Source organism: Dipodomys spectabilis, unplaced genomic scaffold (assembly GCF_019054845.1).
Source record: "Dipodomys spectabilis isolate Male_0828 unplaced genomic scaffold, ASM1905484v1 ptg000096l, whole genome shotgun sequence".
Taxonomy (NCBI): domain Eukaryota; kingdom Metazoa; phylum Chordata; class Mammalia; order Rodentia; family Heteromyidae; genus Dipodomys; species Dipodomys spectabilis.
In genome coordinates this window covers 13923552-13947360 of record NW_024870773.1, presented here as the reverse complement: position 1 = coordinate 13947360, position 23809 = coordinate 13923552, and the positions used below count along the sequence as shown (strand labels likewise).

The 23809-nt window shown below is 39.8% G+C and overlaps 1 protein-coding gene across 1 annotated transcript in view; it reads left to right on the top strand.

Annotated features, from left to right (window-relative positions):
* Positions 1-1293: 1293 nt before the first annotated feature.
* Mrc1 (mannose receptor C-type 1) overlaps positions 1294-23809 on the top strand; it is an 80404-nt gene continuing 57888 nt past the window's right edge. The window contains exons 1-5 of the mRNA XM_042686180.1: positions 1294-1508; positions 12994-13395; positions 15742-15915; positions 18736-18900; positions 23597-23710. Of these exons, the coding sequence (XP_042542114.1) occupies positions 1448-1508; positions 12994-13395; positions 15742-15915; positions 18736-18900; positions 23597-23710 (916 nt within the window). The 5' untranslated portion in view covers positions 1294-1447. The remainder of the gene's footprint in view (positions 1509-12993; positions 13396-15741; positions 15916-18735; positions 18901-23596; positions 23711-23809) is intronic.

Here is a 23809-nt window from a genome sequence, read left to right as displayed (position 1 = left end):
TGAAATTTTTTTGTTTCCTGTTTTGCTGATTAGAGTAAAAGAAACAATTGTTTTGTCCTATGTTTCTTGGTTTTCTCTTCCTGTCAGAATAATCTTAAATTTCAACTGTTTAAAAAAATGGGAACTAGATATTGTGAAAATATAAAATGTACAGTAAACTTTTGACATAAAAGGGGAAAAAACAATGAGGGTAATGTATTACAATTTTTATTAGAAAGTAAACTATGTAACACAAAACTCTTGATTTGAAGGAAAACTAAAATGTCAAAAAATACATTTCCAGGGGCTGGGAAGGTGGCTCAGTGGTAGAGTGCTTGCCTTGCATGCCTGAGGCCCTGGGTTCGACTCCTCAGCACCACATAAGCAAAAAGAAAAAAGCCAGAAGTGGCTCTGTGGCTCAAGTGGTAGAGCGCTAGCCTTGAGCTGAAGAGCTGAGGGACAGCACCCAGGCCCAGAGTTCAGGCCCCATGACTGGACCCCCCCAAAAAAATACATTTCCAGAAGCTTTCTTTAGAATGACCACTATTTCTCACGGTTCCTAATCATCAAGGTCTGTTTCAAAATGTTCTTCATTCATTTCTTAAAAATAAAGCATATGGTAGGTAAATTATTGTCTTTAGTGAAAAATCTAGTAACTTGTCACAAAAACAGAAGACCAGATTTTCTTTTCCAAGCAAGAGGATGCTTCCAATCTTGAAGAGGAGCCCTCTGGTTGAGCCTGGACTACAAGACTCTCCTGCATATCCTTTGTCTCAGTTTCCTGTGGCTTTGGAGAGAAATGCTTCTAGAACTTTCCTTACTGAGATTCTATCTTAGATTTAGCTGCTTTGGGGCTGGAGGAGCAAAACTCTCTAGGGTGAAATGTGTAGTTTTTCAGCTTTCAAAGGAGAGAAAGAATCAACTACAGACACATCCATTAGTATTAACCCTTCACTGTCTCCTTTGACTTTGCAGGAGGACCCTTGTTTTTGTTTCCTGCCCAGGTAGTAAGTAGCCTGGGGAGGAGCTTGTCCCACCCAGCCTCAACCTCAACGCAACAGGCCCAGCAGGCAAGAGGCCCTGGTGTGTCCCCTCCACCCTCCCACAGGCCTGGCTGGCCTCCTCTGGCAGGCTCTGGCCTCTCCTCCCCCGTCCTCAGCCCTCTCCCACACATGTGCCTCTCTCCCCTTCCCCTGTGCTGCTCTTCTCAGAAGTTAGCTTACAAAGCAAAGTTTGTAACTTTGAATTCCTGTTTTGCTAACCACTGTCATGTGACAGGATATCTTCTTATTGGAGGGTTTTCCTAAATCCTGGAGCCCTTTAAAAGGGAGAGATTCCCTGGCACTGCTTTTCAGCAGGGTATCTCTTGAGAACCTGAATTAAGCAAAGGGGCACCTGGGACTCTGGCTGGTTTGTGTCTCTTCTCCCTTTGTCTCCATCAGCAGAAGATAAGGAGACACGCTGGGTCATGAGGCTGTACCTGTTCCTAGCTTTTGTTGCTGCCATGCCGCTTGCTGTTCAACTATTGGGTAAGTCTACTCTGGGAAGTCTGGGGGGGAGGTGTGCTTTTGCTCCGGGTGCTGTGGCACCTTTTTTCTTTGGTTGATGCTTATTAGAATCCTGCCAATATCAGGAGAGGAGGTAGGTCTTGGTCTCCAGGGTAGGAGCCAGGAGCTGGAGAGGGGCTTGGCTTTTCAGTCATTATATACTGCCAGGATCCAAGCCATACACAGGATATCTGCTCTGTGTTTTGCCTTTCTAATATTCAATTCACACGATTCCCCATCTCCCAACAAATACCTTCTGTGTGTCTCTGGCTGAGAGGAGGAAGGTGTCTCTCTTTATCCTGCTCTTAAGGATGGACTCAACCTATCATCTTCTCAAACGCAATTTCTATGCTCATTTTTTTCCCTGAGATGTTTCAGTCATTCATAATTTGTATTGTTAGTGAGTTCATCCTAATCTGTAGCCCAAAGAGTTCAGGCTGTCTCAACAGTTGGATTTAACCTGGTTTTAAATGAGTATTCGTTGTCTGAAGAGTGATGACTCATGAGGATCAGATCCAGAACGTACCAAATTTGCAAAGACACTCTTAGAAGTTGTCTCCTATTTCTCTGGACTCAGCCTGCTTAAGCTTTTTCACCTTCAAGAGTTCTGAGAGAAACCCTCCATTCCCAGTTCAATTTCAAGATGATGGACAAGGGATATTTGACTTTACTTATTTTGGTTTCTCATCTCTCTCCTTTTCCATCCACCTATTCATATTCATGAGGCACAGTGTGTGTTGCAGGTCCTACTGCGTATCTAGAAAGCAAGTTTCCTAGGGGAGAGTAATTGACCATAGAAAAAGCTAAATCTTCAATCAGCATTAAGTACTAGTTACCAAAACAAAAGCAAAGGCAGCATCATTTGTTCCAGCTTCTGTCACTTGCTAGTTGTGTGACCTTGGACAAGGGTTTCTGTCTTTGTGCTTTAGTTTCCGGGTCTATAGAATGGGGAGAGTGATATTTCCTGTTCCAACAGTGAGAGGATTCAGTGAGTTATACTGTGTATGAGTGTGGAGAACAGAGTGTAACGATTCAAAACAGGCATCTGCCCCTGCAGTATATTAAGCATTTTTAAGAAAGATTTTTTTTCAAGAGTGAGAATGTTGAAGCATTCTGGGAGTTGTTTTTATCATGGTCCTGTCTCCAAAAGCATTTCTCTCAGGAGGAACTTCCTAATCTGGGCATCTGAGATCGCAAATGGAGGGAGACATTGTCTGGGTTGCCACCCTTTTTCCAGATGTTAGTTGTAGGCAAGAGGATCTGCTTATTCTTCAGGTCCCCAAAGGTAACAATTCAGACTGGATAATCTAAGTGTTTTGCTTTCTCAAATAGAGTGGTGTGAACATCCAGGGCTGTTTACAAGGTCTACATGCTCACAACCAGTATAGCCCCAAAGAAAGAATTAGTTGCATAATGTAGTCATGTTAAAAACAACTAAAAAGAGGAAGGAAGATGTAATTGGATGATACTGCATTGGCCTAGCACATGCAAGGCCTGGGGTCTGATTCCCAGCACTGAATTTCTTTCTCCTCTCTCTCTCTCTCCCTCTCTCCCTCATCTCCATATCTATATATTATACATATATTCAATATCTATATTCAATATGTTTCTCTATATATTCATATCTATATTTAACATTCATATACATGTATATAGGGGTGATTTGATTTTTATTAATGTAGCTTATTTCACCCAATACATTCAAAGTATTTTTCCTTAATGTTTTGCCAATCTTAAATTTAGCGGGTTATTTTTTTCCTATCAGTTCTCCAGACTACCTCTTTGAGTTGGGTGTGTATTGTGCACCGACGCCATGTCTCAGATCACACTGGTCTCCTTAGCACTTCTCAGAGGTCACATGTGGCCGCTGGCTCCCATCTTAGGTCATGCAGAAATCTCAGTTTTCTTTAAACTGGCTTAGGCTCTTGAGCAAAAAGTGCTCATCCATTTTCTTAGAAATATTTCCCTTGTAGAGACAGCAGGATGCCTCATGATGACTAATGACTTCCTCTTTTTGAGTGCTGCCATTGGGAGAGAGAATGAGGATCTGAAGATCTGCCCACAATTTAGGAAATGCAGAGCAAGAAAACAGAAAAAAAATTGGGAATAAGAAGGTGTCTTCCAGAAATTTCTGTTTTACCCAAGAGCCTGTAATTTTATTCTATCTTTGCTTGGCCCAAGTAGAAGAGTAGTGTAGGTAAAAGCAGGACACTTGCTTCTTAGCAGTGGACTGAAGAAATGTAGATTCTTAGGGACTCTTTCCTGGCTTCGTACCCATGATGGAGCCCGCAGGACAGTTTCCCTCCTTCTTGGTGACTTATCTCTGCAGACCTGAGCCTTTTCATCTGTCTCCAAGTAGCATTCTGCCCAGGTAGAACTGGGAGTATCTGTGGATTGATGCCAGTTGTACCTGAAGAGACCAGGGCTGTTAACATAGATGCCCCTTGCTCTTCTTGCCCTATTCTTCAGCCACATTGCCTATATTTAGGCCTTAGTTTAGTTTGAACCACAGTATAGACAGAGTAGAAGTTGCGTGGACAGTGAACTTGGACCATAACAGAAGAAGGTTGGGAAATGCATAGGTTTGGTTTGCTGTTTTCTAACAAATTGGTATGTAGAAGAAAAAGAAAACACCACTGATTTGATCTTGTAGCACTTAATGATCTTCTAGGGTATGAACATTCATACCATGATTCATCTTCACCAACAGCATGTTGCCACGTAAGGCAGAGTCAGGACAAGGTGCCAGCAATTAGCTCTTGCTGGCTGTTTCTACAGCACAACTTGGAGCCCTTCAAGACTCTCAGGATGGAGCTAAATCAGGAGACCAAGAGACAGAAAGAAACCTAGAACAAGGACTGATTACAAAGTTGAGGCAGTCTGGGTTTGGGACAGAAGCCTTCACATCATGAGTTATTAAAGCAAGAGGGAACTTGGCCCTGATTCATTGTGGTGTCATCATTCTGTAAAGGAGAGACAATATTGTCAGGAACAGCCAGGTCCAGTACTTCACTATTTAGCAGGTAGAGGCAAACCCAGGGGGAACTCCTCTGCTCTTACTTTCCCATCCTCTCTTGGAGTCCTTGCTGTAAGAACAAATGCAAAAAGAAAAAGAAAAAAAAAAGAAGAAGTAAAAAGAACAAATGGATCTGGGTGTAGTAGTGCATTCCTATAATCCCAAAGTTTGGGAGGCAGAGGCAGGAAGAGCATGGGTTTCAGGACAGCTTGAAGTACGTAGTGAGACCCTGACTCTAAAGACGTAAAAACAATAACAACAACAACAACAAAGGCTGATTGACTGAGAGTGAGAACCTATCAGGTATAGTATATGGGGAGCAAGGGCTGTGTCCCCCTGTTTGTTTCCCATGAAACTTGTTTTTTATTAATTGGTCATAAGGCTTGAACTCAGAGCCTGGGCACTGCCTCTGAGCTTTTGTTCTCAAGGTTAGCACTCTTAACACTTGAATCACAGTGTCACTTCTGGCTTTTTCTGAGTAGTGTAGTGGATACAAGTTTCATGGACTTCCCTGCCCAGGCTCGCTTGGAACTGTCACCCTCAGATCTCAGCCTCCTGAGTAGCTAGGATTACAAGCGTGAGCCACCAGCACACAGCCTCCTCTCTGCTTTTTACTACATAAGAAACCAGGCTGTGAGAGTAGGTGGGTTGCAGAAGTGAATGAGCCAGGAGGCTCAGAAGTAGAAATAATCTACCAGCTCGAGTGTATTGATCAGGAAAAATGTAATTGTGGTTCAAAACAGCAGTACATTAAAGTCTGTTTTAATATTTAGATTTTTTTCAACAGGAGAGTCAGAGGGCATTATTTATCAAGTATTTACCAGGTATAAAATTATATAAGTGATATATATATATATATATATATATATATATATAGATAGATAGATAGATAGATAGATAGATAGATAGATATAAGTTCATTCAGAAGCATTAGAAAATAAATACTATTTTCCCTGATTTACAAATGAGGAAATTGAGACTGAATGGTTAGTTTAAGGCAATCAATGGGGAATCAATGGGGAACAAGAATTTGATTGCAAGCCAGCTGATCTCTCCCTCCCCTCCAAACATCTCCATCTACTACTAAGTCTCCTGCCTTCATGAATAGACACCGTGTCCCTATATCTAGTGTCCTGTCCTTCTGTCCCTCTTCCTAAGCTGCCACATCCGCTCTTTCTTGTCTCTAATTTTATCCTGTTGTCTCTAATTTTATCCTGTTCTGAATCATTTCACACTGTGTTCAAGCCTGGTTTCTCCAAACTCATGATAAGGATAACAAACATGTATCAAATGGTTTTTGAATCAGGAACAGTTCAACGCATTTTATTGAGATCATTTCATTAAATTTCCTATGGCAATGTATAGGTAGGGCTGACTACCTTCTCTTTGTGAACCAGAAGGGAAAATGGAAATACAGAGTAGTGTTGAAAATGGACCAAGATCCTACAGTTGGTGTACAATGGAACCCAACATGAAAGCTCTGAGCATGCCCAGGTTGATAGGGCACAGATGAGTTTGCTCAAGTATTTGCATGGATCTGCATGGAAGAAAGAACATCACAGAGTCATCTTCCTACCTGAGGGTTTTCGTTGGTCCTCAGATTTCAGTCTCCTAGCTAAGATTATAGGCATGAGCCACTGGCTTCTGGAAGAGATTCCTATTTTTAGGGAGGTTGGAGAGATAACGGAAAGAATTCCCTGTTGTGTCCTTTCTCCACCATGTCAGAATCCATATGGATTCATATATGTGCTTTCCCAAATGGGCCAGCTAGTGGCATAAATCACTAAGCTCTCTGGAAAATGGATGAATGAAAGAATGAAAGGTGAAAGCCATTTTTTTTAATTGTTCCATTACTCTTTTACTCAATGTTGCTAAACCAAATTCTAGGTTCATTTTTTATGTCCACCAAGACATAGTTTTCTTCTTTGTTTGTTTGGACATATATGAGGTGACTGATAAACATTCTTCACTTAATTTTTTGATGGGTTGGGCATTGTGGATACTACACTTATTTACTGAGGCTCATGGCTGCACAGTATTTCTCAGTGTGGATTCTTCCAGAAGGTGACATCTGACTCGGGTTTGAGTACACGTAGTTTGATTGGAAGGCAGTCTCGGAAAGCACTGCAGGAGGAATGGCAAAATGAGACAGGAAGGGCAAGTGAGTTAAGAAACCAGTAACCACTGTGGTAAGAGCTCAGATCTGCTGGGGAGCGGTAGGGCCAGTGTGGGATGGGAGCCTCAGTATCATCCCACCCAAGGGCAAGGCACTGGGAGTATGTCAATTCCCACAAGCGACTGGGCGAAGAGCAATCCTAGGGGTGGCCATTTATTATTCTTGGCCCTTCTGGTCTGCCCTGTGTGCAGGCAGAGGGCTCTAATGGTCAGAAAACATCCCCATGATGAGATGTACTGTGGCATTTTGGAAGTGAAGCTTGTATGTGTGGGTCTGGCAAAGGCCAATGAGAAATAAGAGGGCCTCTGGCAACTCCCACTACTAAGTATTTGCTTATCTTCCTCTTGTTTAGTGGCTCTGTCTTCCATGAGTTATTTGTGTGTGTGTACGTTTTAGTGATAGTATTTTAACTGTCCGTAGTGGAGTAAGTCTGAAAGTATACTAGAAAATATAGCACATCATCATTATACCCCTATATACTTAGCTTTTATAATTTCATTTTTTTCTTTTCTGGTAGGTATAAAAATGTGACTGGTTGTTAATAGATAATAGAATAACTTTAATTACTAAGACACAATTAAAAGAAAATCAGTGTCAATATTAGGATATTTAGACTTCAGTTATTTGTGTGTGTGTGTGTGTGTGTGTGTGTGCGCGTGTGCACTTGTGTGTGCAAGATCATGTGTGTGCTAGTCCTGAGGCTTGAACTCAGAACCTGGGCACCGTCCCTGAGCTTTTATGCTTAAGATTAAAGGTCTATAACTTTGAGCCACAGTGTCATTTCTGGCTTTTTGGCAGTAAGCTGGAGATAAGAGTTGGATGGACTTCTTTTTTTTAGCCTGGGCTGGCTTCAAACTGTAATCCTTAACTCTCAGTCTCTTGAAAGCTAGGATTACATACATGAGCTACAGGCACCTGGTTTAGACCTCTGTTATTTTTAACCTGAAATACTAGGTTGAAAATTACCTACTCTTTCCCAAGTGTATTTTGGTCCTTAACATTTCTGTCTTGAAATAATCACAACAGACTGCTTGTCTCATTAGTTTGACACATTGTCACAAACACGGTGCCCATGTTTGCCAAATACTTGCTGAAATATAAAAATGGGATCCTAAAGGTGAAGTTAAAGTGGGAGGCTATTCCCAGTGTTAGGAATGTGCAGTGTATAAGAATGAAAAGAAGGGAGCTCACATATTCTTACAGCCCATACATGAGATTTTAGAGAAGTTAATCTAGCTATCCTGCTGACCTCATTGTTCAGGGTTGCCATATTTCTGTTACAAAACCATAATTATAAACCAGGTGTGTGGCTCAAATGATAGAACACCTGCCTCACAAGAGCAAGGCCCTGAGTTCAAACCCCAGTATTACTAAATTAAAAAGTAAGAGTGCTTAGTTGTGACACACACACACAAAGAAAATGCCATGTGCTGTTCTTAGTCCAAGGTCTTCAATACACTTCCAGGGACAAGGATACTACATACTGACAATTTGGGGAAGGGAGTCATGTATAAATGTATTACCCCAATGTGATAATGGTCCATTTCCTTGCATTGTTTGGCAAAGGGAATGTAAAACCTGCACTGCTTCCTAATATCAAAAGATAAGTAAAGGAAACAAGAATAGATATGTGTGTACAAAATAGAAACTTTCAAGTACCCTTTTCATAAGTAGAAATGCATTATTTTCTTGAATAATGGATTTATAATTTAAACTTAAATTGACTCATTTTTTTTGGGGGGGGGGGGCGTCCGGTCGTGGGGCCTGAACTCTGGGCCTGGGCGCTGTCCCTCAGCTCTTCAGCTCAAGGCTAGCGCTCTACCACTTGAGCCACAGCGCCACTTCCGGCTTTTTTTTTTCTGCTTATGTGGTGCTGAGGACTCTAACCCAGGGCCTCATGCATGTGAGGCAAGCACTCTACCACTGAGCCAACTTCCCAGCCCGACCCATATTTTTGAATCTATTATTCAGGAAAATTTATCTGAGTGACTAGTTAGGATGCTTCTGATTTAATAAATAATCTTTTACTCATCTTGCTAATATCTATGAAGAGATAAATATTCATTATATTAACATTTGTAAATATTAATAAAAATACAATTAGGTTAGAAATATATGAATATTGACATAAACATTAATATTGATGAAGAGATAAATAATATTTTCTGTTGTATGTGTACCAGTCCTAGGGTTTGAACTCAGAGCCTGGGTGCTGTTACTGAGCTTTTGTGCAAAGCTAGTGCTCTTCCGCTTGAGCCACACCTTCACTTCTGGCTTTTATGGTTAATTGGAAATAAGAGTCTCACACACTGTCTGGTCCAGGATCTCAGCTGCCTGAGTAGCTAGGGTTACAGGCATGATCCACAGACACCCAGCCTAACAGATTATTTATGCTTCCCAAAGAGAAATAACAGTACCAAAAAACCTTTCAAGTTTCTCTTCTCATGGATTTTACATTTAAGTAGAAATTCACGGACACAACATTTGTAAGCAAATGACAGGAAAAGAATACATCTGGTGATGGTTAAAAATGTTCTCTAGAAAAGAGAGGACTAGAGTGAGTCAGGATGGTCATCTTGCTAAGGAGTTGACAACCAAGCAGGGACTCTGGTGAATTTCTTCAGAAGGAGGAAGTCCAAATCTGAATTGCTAAAGTGGGATTGACTTAGAGTGTTTGAGGAACAGAAAGGCAGCCTGGTTGGAAAGTGGCAGGTGTGAACAGAAATGAGAGCTGAGGGGTTGCAGGGCTGGGTTATGCCCCCTGTCCAGTAAGCTGAAATGCAGAATCTGGGTGTATCTTATGGGTACATTGGTGCCAGTCTCTAAGGGTTTCTATTGTTGGGGAATAAACTTTAGTCAGAAACAAAGTCTTCTCTCAAACCTAAATACCACAAAAGCAGAAGACAAAGCGATTTTATTATCCAGGCTGAATGTGCTACAAATCAGGCAATCCAGTAATGAGACTGAAAATAGTAAGAAACACGTCTTCTGTGTGGTTCAGTGGCTACAACTCATTACATAGGGCTCATTCTTCAATAAGGAGTCAGGTAATAAGTCAGATTCTCAAAGGACATTGGGAAATTGGGAAAGTAAGTCTAATCATCAGTGATGATTCTATTCCAAGGAGAGTGAAGAGTGAAGAACAACACCCTGTTAGATTGGGGGTATATGTAATAGTTTGCAATGAAATGAAATGTAGGGGGGGAGGAGAAAAGGAAGAGAGAGAATGAATATAAATTACAAACAGGGCAAGCTGGAAACTCAGATTTCATATTCCAATTCAAGCTTGTTTTAGCTCTGTCACCATAACAGAATACTTATGAAGAGGAAAGGTTTATTAGGCTGATTGGTTAGAATTGTAGTGAGACAGTAAAGCATGGTAGGAGTGAGAAGAGAGAGAGGAGCAGGAGTCTCCTCATCCTCTTTGAGCTCAAGCCCAGAGAGATCTAAGGACCTGTCCTAGAAGATCCACCACCTCCCCAGACCACCAGGCTTAAGACAAGCTTAATAGAGTCTCTGGGGAGACATTGAGGATCCACTGGAGCAAGGTCCCAAGGCAGCCTGGAGGCAGCATTCCTGCCACAGGGAATTCTCTTTTCCTATAGCTTTTTTGTTTTTCTTAAGGACTCTGTCTGATTGGATAAAGCTTACTCCCACTAAAGGAAAGCTTGAACTCAGGACCTGGGTGCTTTTCCTAATGCTCTACTACTTGAGCCACAGCTCCACATCGGGGTGTTTTGGGGTTTTTTTTGGTGATTAATTGGAGATAAAAGGCTCACAGACTTTACAGTCTTAGGCTAGCTTTGAACTGTGATGCTGAGACTTCAGCCTACTGAGTACTTTTTAGGATTCCAAGCATGAGCCACCTGTGTCTGCCAACAAGCTCATCAACACAGATTGGCATTTGATACCACAATGATGGCACCCAGTTGACATGTAAAATTGACCTTTGGCATAGTTTTGGCCAACATCAATAGATTCTGGTATTGCCCTAGCAAATGAAGGGAAATGAGAATCCAGGATGACACATTTTAGTTTTGAATCTGGGTGGGTAGTGATGCCATTGGGAAAAAGATTTGATAGCTGTTTATTAAACATCATATTTTAAGTAGAATTAACATGGGATTATACCGAATGACACAATTCTCAAAGTGTGTTAGTTTTTCAGACTGGAAGAGACTAAGGTGGCACTTGGGTATAATAAGTGATCACAGTAATAAAAGAAAAAAAAAACATTTCCTTTTCCTATCCCATGTGCTTTATTGTGAGCCAAGTATCCTATTATTAGAATTTTAATATTATTGGCAAGACAGAAAGCGACTCGTTTTGTCACAGGAAGCCAGAGGTGATAACAAAACAAAGTAAAGTGAGGGAAGTTGAGCTAGAATGGAAGGAAACCTGCTCAGTTGTGACATGTCCAGGTAATAGTTGTCAATTCCACAGGGCTCTGGATCCAAGCTTGATGGAATCTCAATCCCAAGAAAGCAGAAGTAGAAGCTGAAGAACCCAGACAATAATCTGAAGCAGCATAGAGTTAAAAAAATCTAGGTGAAAAAGAGGTAGGACATGTCAATTAAGTGTAGACTAGACCAGATAGAGACTTGAGTTAGGAGAAAAATCTTTCAGGCCAATATCAATTTTAAGCTTTAAATGGAAGGCTCTAGATCTGCTGTCAAAGTGCAGATAATGCTAACCTTACTGGAAAATTAAGAACAGCGAACAGAGCCTGGCTTGAGTTAAGTCGTTTGTAATTAGGGATGATTCTCCTAGTGATAATCTTATAAATTTTTATTCTTAGTTTATTGCAATGGGTGGTTTGATTAGAAAGAGAATCTGCAATCTTTCCCTTTGGAAAGAACTAATCAAAGCAGGAGACACTTAGAAAGAAAAGGTTTGTGCTTTATTCTCATGTCACAACTTTAAAAGCTCTCAAGTCATTTTTCAGTTGTGTGTTTGTTAGAAATAAACAGAAAACAAAAACCTTGGTATGAATTTTGATTTAAGGGTAAAAAAAATCTGCTTACTGGATCCATTTTTCTTTCCTTTTTATTTTTTTATTTTTTGCAAGAGGAAGTCCCATTTTGCCAGCAAGCAACTTTGGACTGTAAGCAAAAGCAATCCACACATATTTGCTTATATCGCCAGTTCCAAACTGTAAGCCTAAAATCATGGTTCTTTTTAAAGCCATTCTTATACGATACCATCTCCAATAATTCCAGACTTACAATTATTATTCCTTTTTTAAACATTTCACAAATCATTATGAAATACACTTTTGTATCTGTTATACAAGGGTCAAGTACACCAATAAAACGAAAGGTGACATATTATTCTAGACATGCTAGGTACTAAACCTTTCAGTTCTCTATTATTAGAACACACACACACAAAAAAACGAAGCAAAACTAAGGATAGTTTAGTTAACTGGGGATACTGAGAAAGTTCTTCCCAAACTTTATAGTTCACAAAATGAAGGTACATTTTTTATTTGATCTAAAGTAAAAAATTTTTAATTAAAAGTATCATACATAGGTGAAACCCGTAAGTAATTACTGTGGTTACATAAGCAGGATAACTATATATAGGTTTTATCAATCTTCCTCAGAAAGGGGTAGGGATGTGTTGGTCTCCAGAATCTTACTCTAAGGCATATGTGTATTTAATTTTATGTCTTGTGTATTCAATTATCCATTCTTTTCCCTCATAATGACATTATTTTCACCTCTTTTTTTCGGTGGTGCTAGGGGGTCACACGGAGGGTCTTGTGCATGTGAGGTAATGGCTCTGCCACTTGAACCACAGCCCCATTCCTTTTTGCTTTCATTGCTTTGCAGATAGTATCTCATATGTACCCACTGATTGGCCAGGAGTGGATTCTGCCTATTTGCACTTTCTGCCGCTGTACTTTGAGCATTCCCTTCTTTTCTCTGCCTTTTTGTATTCACTTTCTTGTAATTTGGGAGCATTTAAATTGGCTCTTACTTGAAGGCTCTTCAAGACTAGGATTCTTTTTGGAGAACTTGCCCCTGAGCACAGCAGCCACAGATGTTAGCTATGACAGACTCTCTGTTTACCCACGTCTTCATTCTCTCCCTCCATTATCCAGAACCACCAGGAGGTACATGCAGCCTCCCCAGGCATCATTGCCTTCCTCTCTTTTCCTGTGATCACAAATCTTTAGGGACATGGAAAGTTGGGCACTTTTGACCTACAATATTGCCATTATCACGTGGACACACTTAAGCCTGTTTTCTTGTCTTCTCTCTTTTAAACAGATACCAGGCAATTTTTGATCTACAATGAAGATCACAAGCGCTGTGTGGAAGCCATAAGTCCCACTTCTGTCCAAACTGCAGTTTGCAACCCGGATTCTGAATCTCAAAAATTCCGATGGGTGTCTGATTCCCAGGTTATGAGTGTCGCTTTTAAGTTATGCCTGGGGGTGCCATCAAAAACTGATTGGGTTGCTGTCACTTTATATGCCTGTGACTCAAAGAGCCAATATCAGAAATGGGAGTGCAAAAATGACACGCTTTTTGGGATCAAGGGTGAAGATTTATTTTTTAACTATGGCAACAGGCAAGAGAAGAATATTATGCTGTACAAGGGATCTGGTTTATGGAGCAGGTGGAAGATTTATGGAACCACTGATGACTTATGCTCTAGAGGTTATGAAGGTAAACTTTCATGTCAAATTTCTCCCAGCTTAGCTGTCCTGTGCTAGAAATACTGATTCCATTCTTTATGCTTAGCCCCATTCTGTGCTCTAGAAAAGCATCATAGGGAATGAATGCAATAGAAAGTCCTGAATAATACTGAGCTAGTTGTAATAGCGAAGGAGGACATAGCATGAAACTTCTCCAAGGTATGGATTTGTTAAGCAAAGGGCTGCAGCTGTCATCACAATGGTTTGACCCCTTGCCTCTTACTTAACATTATAAAGTTGTAATATTAAACAAATCAAACTAAACTTCTCTTTTTCTTTGGTTTAAATGATCCTGGGAGAAGGAATGGCAAGAACAATATTCTTTACTAACCCAGATCAGCTAAGATGACATTGTGGCAAATGGTGTTTCAGGATTTTTCTGACTTATTTTGTCACCCTTCGGGTATGTAGAGACTGTGGTAGAAAAGCTGAGGAAATAGTTTGTTAGTTGATATTGTAGCATATTTAGTTATCTCTCTTATATAATGACAGTACTTTGAGAAACTATTTTGTCCACAGTTGGTTCCATGAGCTCTTGAAGGTCAAACAAAATAAAGAGGATTTAGTCTTCCCTTATCGTGGCCAAATTTCATTCTCTGTTGGCTGCCCAGAAACAGAGCAAAAACCAAAGGAAAATTAAAAAGGACTTGAAGCATTTCACAAAGGCCACTCTCTTGAATGAGATGATGCTATCACCCATTTCGAGTTTGGATGTAGTGAAGTGTTATCTAGAACAACCTCAAGGTCAGAGCACACTCCTGCCTTTGGGAACAAGAGATACCTGCTTCCAAATTACTTTGTTACTGGGGCTGCTGAGATGGGCTGAAGCCAGCTTATCACAGTGAGAACAAATGTAGGAATTGAGTTCTTTGGAAAGAGGTAGTTTGTCAGCTTTCTATCTTCTATCTGTATAAAACAGAGAGGAGAAGAGTGTAGAAATTGAAGTCAAGCTCACACAACACCTATTCTAGGGCATTTTTTGAACAAAATATACATTTAAAAACTCCAAGAGAGGCTAGCTAAGTAGCACAACCTTTCAGGATACAATTTAAAATTAAAAAGTAAAACAAGGATGAAACCAACTTGAGTCCAGTTCTTCAGAGGAGACAATTGTGTTAATTGAGGAATTCAATACGAGTAATTTGACACCGTGGAACTGATTTTGTATTAAAATACACTAGGAGTCCCCTTCTCCTACGCTTTCTGACCTCCCATTTGTCTTGAGACAAATATGCACAGGGTTTAGAACAGTGGCTGTCCTATTTTAATAGGATTGAGAACTATCTGGAGAACTTAACATGCAGACCCTTATTCTAAATTAGCATATATGGGAGAAGGGATTTTTTTAAATGTTATTTTATTGTAAAGGTGCTGTACAGAGGGGTTACAGTTACATGAGTAAGGTAATGAGTACATTTCTTGTCCAACATTGTTACACCCTCCTTTGTTTTTCTCCTACTATCCCTTACCTCCCTCTACCTCCCTACTCCTCCCCACCCAAGTTGTAAAGTTCATTTCCAACATAATGTCTTATAACTCTCATTGTTGCAATGGGTCATCCTGTGTCCTTGTTTCAGCATTTTGTTATTCCCCATCCCCTCCCCAAATTAGATAAATGTATATACAAGATGCAGGGTCCCAAAATCAAATACAGTGACAACAAGGGATAAACCATAGGGAGAAGAACATATAAAAGAAACAAAAAAATCCACATAGTACATTAAAAGCAACAATGACAAAGAAAAACCTCTTGTGTCCATATCTTGGGGTTCATTTCATTTAACATCATCTTATATGGTCATATAAGCTTTTGAGCTTTTCTGCTCATCTGATAAAATTAACCTAGAAAGAATGACACCGCCCCATTTGTCAGGAAATGGGAAGACTTGACAAAAATCATATTAAGTGAAATAAGCCAGACCCAAAGAAATATAGGTCCCATGGTTTCCCTTATTTGCAATAATTAAGTTATACATCAGGGAAGGGAATTTTTTCATTTTTTTAAAATAAAGACCCAAGTGCTTCTGCTGAAGATGATCACATTTTGCTTACTGGCTAATGACCTCCCAGTAGTCAAAAGAATCCTGCAACAGAGTTCAGAGGAAAGAAGAAAATGTATTTCAACATCCAGTGGCTATGAAGTAATATTAGAGTTACTCCTTAGTATGGACAGCAACAAGAACCCAGTAAAAAGACTGGGATAGAGGCAGAAGGGGATACCCAGGTACAATTAGAAGAGAGAAGACCCAGTTACCTTAGCATGTAAAGTCAGTATTGACAATGTCACTCACATTCGCACATCAATCTATTTCTCCAGCCATGTACACACTCCTGGGCAACGCAAACGGAGCAACATGTGCATTCCCATTCAAGTTTGAAAACAAGTGGTACGCAGATTGCACAAATGTTGGCCGATCAGATGGATGGCTCTGGTGTGGAACTACCACAGACTATGACACGGATAAGCTCTTTGGGTTTTGTCCATTGAAATGTAAGTAACTTTTGGCACATCCAACACAGCAACATAAGGATGAGACCAGACCTTGTATTTACCTACCACATCTCCCCCAAGTGAATGCAGTTATTCATTTTCCCACTGGATCTGGTTGTTTTGATTTAACAATGGAAAAAACATAGTCTGTGTAGGCTGAAGACAGGAATACAGATCTTCTGAATCTCAACCTGACATTTGATAGGTGTTAGATATTGCTTAGAAGGTCAAACTGCATTTCAACTACCCTAGCATTTCTTGCATTGGATGACCTTTCATATTTACCCACTCTCAGTTATTTTCTGAGATTTTAGGGTTGACCATACCGTATATCATACCCTGTACTCTTACTGCCAGAGATAAGAGCTTGTTTTCCCCTCGGACTACATTTTTTTAATGAATGAAATGGAGGACACATGATGAGCAATGCTCATGAGGAAAACTCATAACCTTGGATCTCTTTAGAAATGTGCTGGAGAGTTAGCTTGAGGATGTAAAACAGAATGATTTTTAACCTTTTTACTTCTAATTTACGTCTTCAGAGCCAGATGCTCTGATTTTTTTCCATTTTAATGCAGAAGTCAAAACAGTGCAAGAAAAAACAAAGTCTATTTGCATTAAATGTTTCCAGTACAATTTATACACTCATGTCTTTGAGGGCTTTGTAATTTCACCATTTGTTTCATTTTTGTTTTCCTTTCAAAACTTCATTGTACCCTCTTATCAGCCTCAAACTAGCAATTTCAATACAAGAAAATGAGACACAACTTATTGAGCTAGTGACACCAAACATATGCACTCTGTTGTCTGTTGCACTGTTTACCATAATGTTTTCCTTCTATTTAGACATTTATTTTCAAGTATCCTGAGAACAGGAAAAGGAAAAGACCCTGTTCTATCAATTTGTCATAGCTTGCAACTTTAGCTTCCACCATCACTTTTTGTTGGTTTATTGTGAGAATTTGAGCTCTTTGGGGTGTTGTATACTCAGCAAACCTGGTTTTTTCATTGAGAAATAATGTTTTAATTCCATGATTTAAAATAGAAAAAATATACATATTTTATTTTAAACTTCTCTGTTTGGCATTTATTTTGCTTCCTCCATTCTTCAACAAAGAAATAATTCTCCTTTATTCACTTTTATACTTTTAGCTTGTGATAAACCAAATAACTAAGGTTTCTAAAAATAGTAATTTAAAATATCTTTATTTTTCAATAAATAAACTCCATTTAAGTTTCATTTGGAAGGTCTTACAAGGCATCAGCTCACTGGAATTTATTTAGATTTAACATTCATAATTCAGATTAGTTTGTCAGTTGTGGGGCTTAAACTGAGAGCCTGGGCACTGTCCCTGAGCTCTTTTTGCTCAAGGCTAGTGCGCTATTGCTCTGAGCCACAGCACCACTTCTGGTTTTCTAGTTAGTGGTTAATTAGAGATAAGAGTCTCATTGACTTTCCTGCCCAAGCTGACTTTGAACCACTATCCTTACATCTCAGACTCTTGAGTAGGTAGGATTACAGGTGAGAGCCACAGTGCCTGACTCCAGATTAATATTTATGTAAATGAAGAGTGGATTTATAGTTATTTTAGGGTTATGGGTGGCAGCTTAATGTAGCCTACTCCGCATGCTCCAGGCCATGGATTTACTCCCCAGCATCTCTCTCTCTCTCTCTCTCTTTCACACACACACACACACACAATATTGCCTAAATCAAATAATAATGTGTTTTTGTTCCTCTCTGACCTTCTGTGGGACCACAAATGTCATACCCACAGGGTGTGGTGTGTTACTTCCTTACCAGACCCAGTTAGGTTCAGAGTTAAGGATCATGACTGTGCATAGTGTGCAGGGGCTCAGTCTGGCACCCTAATACTGGCCATAAGTAATACTTACATGTAAGTTAATAATGTAATATTTACATTGTTAGCTTTTCAAGGCATATACCAAATTTAAAGAGTATATACAGAATCATAAATAGCAAAGACAAAGATAAGCTGAAATATTTTTTTTTACTCTGAGGAAAGAATATCTAGCCATCAATATCTACTATTACTAAGACCTTCTTCAGTGAGATTGCATGTATCTAGTGAAGAGAAAGTGTGGCTCTTTAAGCTCGGGTATAGCCCCTCTATCTATGGGATCTTCCCTTGTAATTCTTTTGTTTTTAAAGACCAAATGAAAGTATGCAGACAACATATCCACTTGCAGAGAAAAGACTGATTTATTTATGTTCTCTCTTCTTTCAATATTTATTGTCTTGCTTGATTTAGAAGGTTGAGCTAACTGGCCCTACTCTCTATTTTTATTTTTTGGGTGCCAATACTCAGACTGGCTCATTACCACTTGTGTTATAGCTCCACGGCTGGCTTATTGCTGGTTAGTTGAAGATAGAAGACTCGTGGATTTTCTGCCCTAGCTGCTTTGAACTGTCATGCTCAGAAATCAGCCTCCTGAGTAGCTAGGATTTTACAGGTGTGAGCCACTGGCATCTGGCTCTCTATTTTTATCTTTCCCTTCTAACCCATCATATCTCAAATGTCCCAGAAGAAAAATAGGGATTTAATGCCTCTTTCCTTCTTTCTTGAGACACATGGAAGAGATTGGATGTGGCTGAACCTTTGAACTTCTAGTCTTCACTTCAGCAGCGAAGAAAATACATCTGGCTTTAAGAATAAGAAAAGATGGTGGGGGAGGAGATGAAAAGAAAAAAAATACCATGGCAGGCAATAATGCTGGTTGAATGGTTTAACCAATATTGTTTCCTGGATGCATTGCCAATGTCTGATGCAGACAAATTCCTTTCGACTTCTTTTGCAGTTGAGGGCAGTGAAAGATTATGGAGTAAAGATCCACTGACAGGCATTTTCTACCAGATAAACTCCAAGTCTGCTTTAACCTGGCACCAGGCAAGGAAGAGCTGCCAGCAGCAGGACGCTGAGCTTTTGAGTGTCACCGAGATTCACGAGCAAACATACCTGACAGGTAAATGACAGAGGGAGAAAGTGAAGTTGTGAGTAAAATCAGGATGGTTAACTGACAAGTACTACATGCGATTACATACATACTGATAGAATTGGTCCTGTAGTGGAGAGGACAGGTAAAGCCACCTGGCCCCATTCAGGAAGTGATGTGATGAGCCAACTTCCTTCTTTTGGTTATTGTGCTCTTCAGAGCCTGAAGGAGTTGAGGGATGAGTCTGGGCTCCCGGTAAAGGATGCCACTGTCAGTGAGGGATGTTGTTTTGAGGCATAGGCAGTGGCTTGGCACCATGTAGGTCAAGGATTCACAATTTAGATCTCATCTGAATCCAGAGATCATGCATGAGTTCAAGGTGATAAGATGAAATCCTGTCACCATCTGGTGAAACAAGTCAAGCCCTGCTAAACAGCCTTGCATCCATTGTGCCCAGGGTCCCTCCAACTCCCAGACTGTATAAGTTTTTAAAGTCTTATTGATAGATCTTGGCCCCGGGTGGGAAGTGAGACCCTATCTCAAAAATAACCAGAGCAAGAGAGGGTTAGAGGTAGTGCCTAGTGGTTAAGAATGAAGAAAGTTCTGAGTTCAAATCCCAGCTCTGCCCCACCCCCTCAAAAAAGTGAGCTTGCTTTTTTTTATAATTGGAGAATTTAGAGTGGAGATGCCCAGATCAGACCCCAAGGATCCACCTCTTTTCCACCTCCTTGGCAAAGCAAACTTTTGTTGATTAACATTATGATTGGCATGTGGGCCAGGGAACCACACACAGCTTATGAAGTTCAGGGTCCACTTTGCTTTAGATATTCATTTGGGTATCCAAGCCTGCAAAATTTTTGTCAGCAAATTTTCATGGAATCGGGAAAAGAATGATTTTTGCTTTTTTAGACAAGAGTTTGGAGTTATTTCCGGCCTTCCTGCAAGTCATGAACTATATCATATGATGAGGGAAAAAATCTGACAGGAAGTGTAAACTATGAAAGGATTTTTTTTTTCTGGAAGAAAGCTATTCATGATATTTCATGATATATTGAGGAAGAATCTAGAAAATAAAGGTGTGTGTTGGATGTCTGCTCTATTTGGGGGAAATATGTTGTTAATAAACTTAAAAAAATCACCACACAAATGGTTTCTACTTTTATGATAAGATTAATTTCATGTGACGGTTTTGAGCAGTAAATAGGATTATTTCTGAATGTATAAGTCAGCTTGATGACCCTGAGACTCAATTCACCATTATTTATAGAGTTGAACAGATGCAGCGTACCCTGCAGTGTAAAGTCAGTGTATCCTGACTTTATTTCTAAAGCCAGCATCAACCCTGTAGCTGAATCCTGAAATCTTCACATGGTAGATGCACTCACAGGCTGATCAGCAAAGAGAATTAGAAAGCTTGCCTAATGCTTCCTTCCAGACCATACAAGCGCTGAAGGGAATCCAGCCCTGTCCCCCATTTTACCCTGTCCATGTCCTACTTACACAATGAGCAGTTATGTGCTAGTACCTAAGGCCCCAAGGAGAGCTCTCCCCCCACCCCCCACAAGCCTCTCCTTGCTATGACAAATGCTGTTCACTCTGGACATCTAGGTTACTGCCCTCTGCAGGGCAAAGCCCACCTGTCCTCCCCCCACCTCCTCTTGATTTGTCTTTCCACCCTGGAAAACATCGGGACACTACAAATCCTCAATTCCTGAATCAAATCTGTATCTACATGTGAGTAGGGCTGCTTTTACAGAACTGAAAGAAGAGAGGGGAAGTGAAATTTGGCTTCTTACTTTGATTTGCTTTCACTAGTTTCCTTTGATGCTATGTAGAAATGAAATGATCTTCATGTAGAATAATTTCTCTATGTAGAAATGAAGATGAAAATACCAGTGTATGGAAATGGCACTGTGGGTCAAGTGGTAGAGCGCTAGTTTTGAACAAAAGAAGCCCAGTTACAGAGCCCTGTCCTAAAGTTCAATGCCCAAGACCAGCCAAAAACAAACAAATGAACACACAAAACAGTGTAGTATTGGACATGGAGGCACATGCTGTCATGGCTGAATTCAAAAGTAGGCATATGATCATTGCAGACAATGCAGGCAGAAGAGATAAAAGTTCAAAAAAATTAGCATGTGGGTTTGTTGTTACATATAACCACACTAAAATGTTTGGTCTGCTCCTTTATAAAATTGCAAATGCACATTAGAGAAAAAAATTAGAGACCAAGCTTCTATACTTTCTGTGCCATTTTTGGCAGTGAGTCTGTGCTATCTCCATCCAGACCACTTTGCAACATGAATGTGTGTGTGTGTGTGTGTGTGTGTGTGTGTGTGTGTGTGTAAGTCAAACTACTTAAAACAATTTTAATGGTTTTGAGATACATCAGAGTGACTGATTATACCAGAACAAAGGAATGGAATGTGTTGGGAGCATGTGTATTTGTGTTCAAACCTCATTCAATCTTTCAGGTGTTTTATCTATGAAATGAACATCATTTAAAATGCATAACTTAACAGGATTGAGTGCTTAATTGATACCTGTGACACCTGAAAGATTAACTGGGAATGTATCCTACAAATAACAGGAACATAAATGACCCGTTATGGTTTACTAACCTGTATAAATACAATGGTTTGGTATTATTATTAATTAATCTTTCATCAATTAAAAGACTTTTGAGGATCCAGAAAATAAGAAGTTAGTTCTTCACACCAGCGGTCCATGTTGCTTTTTATTTTTCAACTTCAGTTTCAAATCTCTACAGAGTTTAAGCCATTGTAATTATGGTTTATTATGTACCTGAAGTGTTCATGAGCCAGGCACCAGTGGCTCATACCTGTAATCCTAGCTACTCTGGAGGATGAGAGCTGAGGATCTCAATTGGAAGCTAGCTGAGTCAGAAAAGTCCCCGTGATTTGAATTCTTGATTCTAGCCATTCTAACTGGAGTGAGGTGGTATCTCAATGTTGTTTCAATTTACATTACTTTTATGGCTAGAGAGGTTGAGCATTTCTTCATGTGTCTATTGGCCATTCTTATTTCCTTTTCAGAAAAGTTTCTCTTTAAGTCTTTAGCCCACTTATTTATTGGGCAGTTGTTTCTTTGAAGATTTGTTGTTGGGGGATTTAATTTTTTGAGTTCCAAGTATATTTTAGATATTGCTGGAGGGGATGTGGCCAGAAGGGAACCCTACTGCATTGTTATGGAAGTGTAAACTTACTCAACCACTGTGGAAAGTAGTATGGAGGTTCCTCAAAAGACTCCACATAGAGCTCCCCTATGACCCAGAAATCCCACTTTTGGACATTTACCCGAATGATCACAAACAATACAATACTAAAGCTACCAGCACATTTTTATTGCAGCATTATTTACCATAGCTAAGATATGGAACCTACCCAGATGCCTCTCAGTAGATGAATGGATCAAGAAAATGTGGTATATATACACAATGGAATTCTATGCCTCCATCAGAAAGAATGACATTGCCCCATTTGTTAGGAAATGGAAAGATTTGGAAAAAATTCTATTAAGTGAAGTAAGCCAGGCCCAAAGAAACATAGGTCCCATGGTTTCCCTTATTTGCAATAACTAATATATGTCTGAGACAACCAGAAAAGGTCAGATAAGATGATGTTAAGTGAAATGTACCCCAAGATAAGGACACAAGTGGTTTTTTATTTCTTGCTATTGCTTCTAATGTATTTATAAGGTACCATGTGATTTTTTTTTTGTTGCTTTGTATGTCCCTCCCCCACGGTATAACCCCTGTTTTCACTGTATTTGATGTTGGTATAATTTGTGGAGGGGAAGGGAAAAAACAAAATATTTAAAGAGGGATACAGGTTGACCCATTGCAACAATGAGATGTACAAGATGCTATGTTGAAAAATGAACTTTACAATTTAGGTGGGGGTGGGGGGGTGGGGGAAGTGTAGTTGTAGAGATGGGAGGGAAGGGATGGTAGGGGAAAAACAAAGGAGACAACAATGCTTGATAAGAAATGTACTCATTACCTCGCTCATGTAACTGTAACCCCTCCTCTGTACAGTATTTTCACAATAAAAAAAACTTATTTGAAAAGAAAAGAAAAGAAATCAAAAATCCCCATGAGACTCTTATCTCCAATAAACTACTCAAAACCAGAAGTGGAGCTGTGGCTCAAACTGGTAGAATGCTACCCTTGAGCTGAAAGAGCTCAAGGACAGTGCCCAGTCCCTGAGTTCAAGCCCCACAGCTGACAAATTAAATTAAATTAAATGTTTATGTGTTTTGAATTTAATCACCATTGATGAAGAAAAAATGAAAATACTAAAAATATAGAATTTTTAAAATAAGTTGTGAAATATGAGGTGGCGGTAATGACTTCTGAACATGATCATTTGAGATGTTTATTGAATTTTTTCTGTGATGAAGAAGTGTGGCTGTTAATCTGAAAAGAAGGAGGAGATATGTCTGCATTTAGAAGCACATTCATAGGAGTTTGAGTTAGATCTGAGGGAAATCTGAATATGAATCTTGCCAGCTTGCCTATGTTCTTGGCTTATTTCTAGACCTATTGGTGGTGGTTCTAGTTCTACTTGCTTTACACAATTAAGAGACTCAAAGGTGTTAGGTGATGATGATGATGACTTCTCTCAATTACCTTAAATCTGAATTTAATCCCACTGTCCTTTCTGAATGCCCATTTTGTGTTTGTTCTTGTCTCTTTTTTGCATAGGATTAACCAGTTCCCTGACCTCAGGACTCTGGATTGGGCTTAATAGTCTGAATTTCAACACTGGTTGGCAGTGGAGTGGGGGCAGTCCATTCCGATACCTTAACTGGTTACCAGGTAAGGCTCAGCCTGGCTGTTTGAATTAACCCAAATTTAATTCATCTGGACACCACATAGACCTCTATCATTTTATTGTAGATCTCAGAGAGAAGAATT